This window comes from Gossypium arboreum, chromosome 6 (genome assembly GCF_025698485.1).
Source record: "Gossypium arboreum isolate Shixiya-1 chromosome 6, ASM2569848v2, whole genome shotgun sequence".
Taxonomy (NCBI): Eukaryota; Viridiplantae; Streptophyta; class Magnoliopsida; order Malvales; family Malvaceae; genus Gossypium; species Gossypium arboreum.
In genome coordinates this window covers 71,958,432-71,966,987 of record NC_069075.1, presented here as the reverse complement: position 1 = coordinate 71,966,987, position 8,556 = coordinate 71,958,432, and the positions used below count along the sequence as shown (strand labels likewise).

At 31.2% G+C, this 8,556-nt stretch overlaps 1 protein-coding gene across 1 annotated transcript; it reads right to left on the bottom strand.

The window, feature by feature from the left end:
- Positions 1-2,812: 2,812 nt before the first annotated feature.
- On the bottom strand, positions 2,813-6,520 carry LOC108465518 (cytochrome c oxidase subunit 5b-2, mitochondrial-like). Its single transcript, XM_053030205.1, has 6 exons — positions 6,015-6,520; positions 5,771-5,856; positions 5,543-5,596; positions 3,875-3,941; positions 3,649-3,728; positions 2,813-3,175 (listed from the first exon to the last, which is right to left on the bottom strand). Exons 1-6 carry the CDS (start codon positions 6,172-6,174, stop codon positions 3,116-3,118), a joined length of 507 nt encoding a protein of 168 aa, XP_052886165.1. The 5' UTR covers positions 6,175-6,520; the 3' UTR covers positions 2,813-3,115.
- Between the last annotated feature and the right edge of the window lie 2,036 nt (positions 6,521-8,556).

Here is an 8,556-nt window from a genome sequence, read left to right as displayed (position 1 = left end):
AGTATATTAATTAATTTTGGTCAAAATATAAAAGACATGGAAATTAATATTCTTTTGGAAAGAATATAATTAATATATGAATTTGATTCATATAAAATATTAATTGTATATATTTTACCGAATTTATTAATATAAATATATATATTAATTAATTTCAGTCAAAATATAAAAGACATGGAAATTAATATTATTTTAAAAAGAATATAATCCCTTGTTCTAACTTTCCATTTGCCTTCTCTAATATTAATAAAGGAATAATCCTATATTCTTTTGGAAAGAATATAATTTCTTTTTCTAACTTTCCATTTGTCTTCTCTATTAATAAGGGAATAATCCTAGTTTTCCTTTTTTAATATGTGATGTCAAATAGGATAAAAGGATGATAGCCCCTTAGTGTGTTAAGGTTACCAACTTAATAATTTAAAAGGTCTAGCAATCATTTTTAATTCTCTCTAACAAGTTCAATAGAAAGTGGCTGTTCATTTTTTACGAGGTGGACTACGTAAAGTCCGAGATGCTTTCGTTATGGCTCAAAATCAACATCGAATCAGTAACATCTTTTCAACGCTTTCACTAGAAAAAGTATATTTTCAACCCTATTTCAACCTGATTCGTTCCTTGTACATGGACCCTTGGTTGTGGATCGCCAGAATAATTTTTCCACTACGCCACGAGGCGTATCGGCGGTCCCAACAGTGCCTTAATGTTCCGCTTGTTTCTCAGAAGCTATCTCGGTTTGACCGTGCTGCTTAACTAATAGGATTATGGATAGGATTCAAGAGTAGTTTACTAAGAACTTGAGTTATGTTGGTAGGCTGCAACTCATTGAGATTGTGATCTTTAGTGTGCAAGCCTATTGGAGCCGTCAATTTCTAATGCCTAAGAGTGTTCTCAAAAAGGTTTGTCAATTCTTTCTTAACTTCTTTTGGAAAAGGAATGTTGGCTCGAGTCGAGGGGCACGTGTTTGTTGGAAGGCGATTTGTTTACCTAAATCTTAAAGGGGCTTGGGACAAAAAAATGTGGTAGAATGGAATCAAGCTTGCATTTTGCAGCTTATCCATGCCTTACTTGCAGAAGAGGGGTCTCTTTGGATCACTTGGGTTACTGAATATGTGTTAAAGGATAGGAGTTTTCTAGATGTGTGTCCTACTTCGATGAGTAGTTGGAATTGGAAGAGGATGCTAAAGTTGAAGACTTTGGTTGCTGCCACTTCTCAACACTTTGAAAACTTCTTGATTGTGGGAGGCAATTAAAACTCGTGGTATGAAGGTGGAGTGGCACTGTTTGTTATGGTTCCCTTTGCATATTCCCAAGCATTCTTTTATTACTGAATGGTTATTCCCAATAGGCTCCCTACTTGGGACTGCTTGCTTGCTTTTGGGGTTTTTGTTGATACTTGTTGCTTTTTCCGAATAGATGTTGCAGAGACGTATGATCACATTTTCTTTAAGTGCAGTTTTTCAAGGAAGGTGTGGCAGTCGGTTTTGCAGCTTTGCTCCATTCATAGGGCTGTGGGAACTTGGAGGTAAGAGATATTTTGGTGCTTACTTATTGCTATACTTAAGCTTGCTTGGAATGAATATTTGTATGTGATATGGAGACAAAGGAACAAGAGATATTTTGGTGCATCATTCTTAACTGAAGGTGCTATCTTGATGCAAATTAAATAGGTTGTGTAGGCTCATTTAGGAGGAAGTCTAATCAATAGAGTTGACCCTGTTAATGTTTCACTATGTGCTTATTGGGGTATCATTAATTAATTTGTTTGTATAGCTTAAAGTATAGTTACTATACATTGATTTTGTTCTTTTGTAGCATTTTAGTTGCTTTTTTGGATTAATTGATTTCATCATTTATCCAAAAAAAGAGTTGGAAAAAGAAATCGAATTTCAATGGTAAGGCGATGCTTTGCCCAATTTAACAAGGACGTCGGAAAGTGGTAATGCTTATTGGAAAATTATGTTGCTATTTGTTTGACGGCCTTAATTCTCGACATTTTTTAAGCTGTTATTGACTTGATATTATACATAATGCAGAATAAATGGAAGATTCATCTTCAACTTACAAAGCCAGCTACTTAGCCTTCGTTAGCATAGGTAGTAGTTTGCAAACTGCTGCTTCAAGCACTCTTTAATCTCTAACATAGTTCACATTTACAGTTGGAAATTACCCTTTGATTTATGCATATAAGAATTGATGAGGGTAGAACTTCTACCTCAAGCATTTTTCAGTGTAGTATAAACATCATTTACTACCAAAGGCAGTGGTCAGCAGTTATAAAACACAAGGGAAGACTTGTTTAGCAATAAATATACATATATATTATTAACTTTCTTTCTTCGTTTAACCTGCCTTGAGAATAAATTACAATATTTGTTTCTAAACTTATTATTTATTAGTGATTTATAATACCCAGTGCGAAACAGACTACTAAACTAATTATTCTGATTATCATCATCATCATCATCATCATCATCTACCACCCGCGGCAACTGAATCCTGTTTCTGTCGCTCCAACGCTTATTCATTTTAAATCTCGTGTTTGACATATTCAGACATGATACAGTAATATAATTCTTGATAGCTATTCGACAGTTACACTCAAGTTCCAGTAACTTAGAATCTCATTTTAGAGGAAAAAAATAGTGAACAAACAAAGGAGGCTAAAGTAAATATCATAACACCAACTCCCAACTGACTAAACTTGGTTAATTGGGGTGAAAAAGATATTGGAACATCTGGTGACGATGATACCAGTAACTTTAAATAAAAGAAACAAAAAGCAATGAAATCAAATCAACGGGTAAGAAGATTACTTCAAAACTCAACAGCAGGAAGTTTCATGAAAGAATGGAAAGGTAGCCATGGATTATTTGGCAATGCATGAATGTTAACCTAAGAAGATTCATATTTAAAAATCATGACCACCCTGTGTCTAAATTACCAGGAGAAAAATAGAGGTACCATCTCAAATACCCATGAGAACCAAGGAATAATTAAAACAAAACAAGACAACCTTTGTTTGAAAATTTGAAGGTGCATTGTATGTATGCCTGGACATCATTCCATCGTGTTCTCCAAAACTTTATTTCAATAGAAAAATTGGAGGTTGCAATTAATAATGATAATTGTCACCATGTCCATCTGGAGGACCTCCAGGGCCCACAACTTCCAACTGCCAAACATCGTAAAAAATAATTATTAAAACCCTACAACGCAGGAAACAACATGAGTACTTCAAGCATAGCAATGTCCAAAAGAAAGTATATAGCATCCTAGAGCTCAGACATTTCCATCTCACCCTAACAGATGATTATTAGTTGCATTTGTTGACCAATTTACGGTGTTATAAGTAATGAAAACCAAGTTAAACAACATTACATTCATATACATAAGCTACTAAATGCACAAACTGGTTGATCAAACACGCTCTAGACAGGCTTGCCTAAGAATAAATAAACAAATACTATTAATTTGGGCCATAGTCATTAACAATTAATTCAAATTGTCAGATATTTTGGTGAATCGTGTATGGGCTAAGAGAAATATCTCAAATGGATATGGATCCAATGAATGCTAAGAAATTGAAATTTATATGCGAGCTTAATACATCTACTAAAAGTTATCTAATTCAATATATCCACTTACCACAAAATACTGTGAACAAACTGGGCACTCATGTGGTTTGCCTTTTTCCAGCCAAAACCAGACAACATCGTGTTCATCCTCTGCAGTTTTTAAACATGCAAATCAAATGGTATGGAATATTAGTTCAAGCAGAATGCCTCACTTTTATATAAATCGGAGAAGGCACACAAAAACCAAAGTTAAAACTTAGAGAAGCATAAACAGAGAATTGATGAAAGAAACTTACCACCTTCACCTCCTGGGCATCCAACTATTCTCTTATTGTAGTAGGACTTAACGACAGCAGGAGATTCCTATGAGCAGATAAAATTATTTCTACCGTCAAAAGTCAAGTCATGACATCATTCTTATGTTTCAAAATGATCAATATTTACAGTTTCTAGTAGGAAAAATATATCACCATTTAAAGAGGCACAAATTCAAAATGATAAATTCACGAAAGAAGAGTATTAGTTACCCTAGATTTAACATAAATGGATGAAAAGACCTGGTTGAGTGAAGTAAGAGACAACATGTATATGTGTGTTTCTTTATGTGCCTTTGCATATAGATAAAATGAGGTTTAGATATATAATTATGATAATGGTCTCAAGAATTGTGCAATTATCCTGCAAAACATGTACCTCTTTTCTTTTCTTTTGTTGGTCAATATGGATGATTTCCCTATGATCCACTATTTTTTGTAGAACACTCAAATATGGGGGTGAGTATTTGATCAAGTCAAGTTGAATCAAGTGATACAATTCGAATTAGTCAAGTTGATAAGTTTTATTTTATCAACCAAACTTTATTGGAAATTTTACCAACTCTAGTCAAATAAAAAAGGATTTTCGAGTCGAAAAAATCTATTAGAGTTAAATAAATTTCATGTCAATTAAGAGTTCACTTTAAAATTTTCACTGCAATCAAATGTAGGTACATTATCACAATTTTTCCACTATCATAGTAAGTACCTAACTCTACTTTTAGATATCAACAAGTGAAATAAAAGACAATAGGAGAAAGGTGAGAAATTTCACAGAAAATGAGTCCCTTAGTCATTGTAAAACAATCACCCAATCGTACTACAGATGACCTTTCAACCGATGACTTGATCAAAACTATGTACAACAGGTAGGGTTGAATCATAGTTAATTATTCAAATTATTTGAGTTATTCAAATAACTTGAGTTGTACAATTCAAATCCGAGCTAAACTATTTATTCGAGATGATTCAAAATTTCGAATAAATTGAACTATATAATTTGACATTACAAAATTTAATCAACTTTTTCGAATGGAATTGGATTTTGCTCACCCCTACTCAAATATTGACAAGTAGAGAGTTTGATATTATCTCCTTTTTTACAAGTAAAAGTACAGCCAATGAAAGAAATTAAAGAGAACTACAATAAGATGGGCCTTTTTGTGCCTATCACCTTACAAAGAAGTGAGTCTAGATGCACCAAGCATGAAACTGATTAAACATGCATTGCACGCCTAGCCCTGAAGGACCTAAGGCGCTTTTTGTTGCCTAGGTGCACACCTTGACAACACTGATAAATAACTTTGAAAAAATGATGTGGCAACAATACCAAATAATGCACCCATTTACATCTTTTGCTATATATTTACTTACATCATGAAACATCAGAGCTTAAGGATAAACAATAGTTACAAGAGATAGAAACGTCAGATAAAAGGTAAACCATTTAAATAGAAGTGCACATAAAGCCAATACTTTGCATACAAACAGAATAAAGCAAGTGGTTTAAAGCAAAAAAAAAGGAAGAGGAGATGATTGTTAATATTTGAAACGCCATATGACATTGCTTCCATATATGATAAGACACGTGATCTAATATTGATTCTCAAAGTGTAATAGACTGTGAAAAACATTGAAACCCACACTAACCTTTGTGCCAAAAGGACCGACTGGATTGTTTACATCTTCAAGGATTTTCTTTCCCTAGACAAAACAAAGAAAAGAACACTAAATTCAGAATAAACAAGCGCAACTCCACGCATAAACTAGGAGGCAGTAAATTAAATTTATTCATAATGCTCATAACAATAATCTTCAATACAAGAAATTTTGTCACATTTTGAAACCAAACAAAGAGAGTGAAAAAAGAAAACTCACCTCAAGCTCAGCCTGAAGCTCCTCGCGCTCATGACCAGTGGCGATAGGCATTACATCCTCAACCCTCTTCTTCACAGCAGTACCCGCTACACAATCCAAACCAATCGAAATCAATGTCGGATACACGAAATCTTGCTTTTAGCATCTTCTTCGAATATTAAAACACATTAACTAGTGATCCAAAATATTCAAAGCTTGAAATCAAAATGACTCGTTGACAAGGATCTAAGGAAATTAGAGTTACCTGAACCAGTAGAGAAGCGGCGAGTAAGGAAATAAGCGGAAGGTAATGGAGAAACGTGAGACTTGAAACTGAGCGGCGACAGCGATGGCGTCTTAGAAGTGGATAGGCATGGAACGGTGGCTAGGGTTTTGAAGTGTGAAGTCACTAGCCTTCTCCACATCTCTCAGAATTCAAAAGATCTTTAAGCTTTGGTTATTTTTATCTTCCAGGCCAGGCCCCGTCTTTTTCTGAGGACGATCAGTGTTCACTGTTTGTTTGGCACGTGCCAAATTCGTTACATGTGCGAACTTGGTGGAAGTTTTGGAGGGTGAGCCGGTGAGGCTGCCGTTCGGGTTGGGACGGTTGCCCAATGTCAGCGGGAAAATGTTGACTTTTGGTGATTTGTTGACTTGTTCTTTCCTCCGACTCGGTTTCGTTATTCTAAACTTAAGAACTGGGAGACATCTTTTTTTTTTTTTTTTTAATTGTTGATGTCTGGTTTGGTTTATATTTATCTTATTTAGATTTAATAGTTATCACAAATCGAGTATCAATTAGAATTAATAAATTATGAAAATTTTCTTTTATAATTAAATTAAATTATGTTATTTGAAGATAATTAATTTTTTTATTTTAAAAGACTAAAAATTAGATTTGAGTCCATACTATTTACATCAATAAAAATTAATTTTATCATTAACCAAAGCTTTAATTTAATATAATATTTATATTTAGTTGTATTACGCATGCTTCAATACATCCATCAGTTGTATATATTTATAATATTTTAATTAAGTTAGTATCATACATTTATATCTTTTTGGTTACTAGTGTAATAAGATAAAGAAAAAGTTTATTTATTAGATATGTATTACAATAGTTGTAAAACATAAAATAAGGAATAGGATAATGACTTTTTGACCTTCTAACTTTACAAAAAAATCATTTTTTTTTTTGCTCTCCATTTAATTTTTCACTTTTTTTAACTCTTAAATTTATATTGTTTGTCAAACCACTGGAAAAGTTAATGTTTGTTAACTTCGATAATGTGGCATACACGTGGATTGTCATTTAGACGCCATGTCATCAATTAATTAATTTTTAAAATTTTAAAAATAAAAAGTTATTAAAAATTATTTTAAAATTAAAACTATTAAAGTTATTTAAAACTTATAAACATATTTTTAATTTTAAAATTTAATTAATTTCTAACATAACATACGTGTTGAAGTTAACAAACATTAACTTTTTCTATCAATTAGAAAGATTAAAATAAGAGAAAATTTGAATTGTTGACTAAAATGATTTTTTTATAGAGTTAATGGGCTAAAAAAGTCATTATGCCTAGATAATAGTGGGTACAAAGTTAAACTTGAAACTAGAAAGATAGTGAAAGTTCTTACAAAAATAAGACTTCAAAAAATTTCTTCTCTTTTCTCAAAACAAATCATCTGAGTAACTAAAATTATTAATTAAAATTAGCTTATTACTAACTTATGTACTAAATCATAGTAAAGAAATAATACTCCTACAAAATGTAACATTAATATTCTTAATATAATATATTTAAGTATTTAAGTTTCATTTTACTCATAATTTAATCTACTTTTTTCATTTTAACATTATACACATTTCATGTGTTGTTATTAATTAGTTTCAATTTATACATATCTTTATTTATTATATATTATTTTAAACTAACATTTGTGTTCTAAGTACGTAGTTTCCAGACGTATATGTGTGTAATAGAATTTCTAGTACTATTATTAAACCTCCGATTGAGTTGGTATCATGATTCAACCGGACATCAACTCAGTTCGGGAAATTACGAAAATATTCTTTCATAATTAAATTAAGTTATATTATACAATGGCAGTTTAGTATTTTCAATTTTTTTTAAAAATCCAATAAAAATTTGTTATGAGATTTAAACCATGCTATTTAAATTAATAATACAATAATATTATCATTAAACCAAAACTTTATTTTATTACAATATTTACATTTTAGTTTTTTATGTATACTTTATTAGCCCTTCAATTGTATATCTATCTATACAATTACTTAAATCATTAATCGAGTTGGTGTCATAAGTCAACCAGACACAACTTGATTTGAGAAATTACAAAAATATCTTTTGTAATAAAAGTAAGTTATATTATTTCGATGTTACTTTAGTCTTTTAATTTTTTAAAAACCAAAAAAATTACAAATGGTGGGATTTGAACCTATGTTGTTTAAATCAATAAAACATTAATATTAACACTAAACTAAAAGCTTTATATTAATATAATATTTACATTTTAATTGTATTATGCACACCTTATTACATTCATTAATTGTATATGTATACTATTATTTAAGTCCCTAACCGAGTTGGTGCCACAAGTCAACTAGGAACCAACTCAGTTAGGGAAATTATGAAAATGTGCATTCATAATTAAAATTAGTTATATTATTTGAGGGTACTTTAGTCTTTTATTTTAACAAAAAAACAATAAAATATATGCATATGGTGAGATTTGAACCCACACTAATTGGATTAGTAAAACTTTAAATTTAT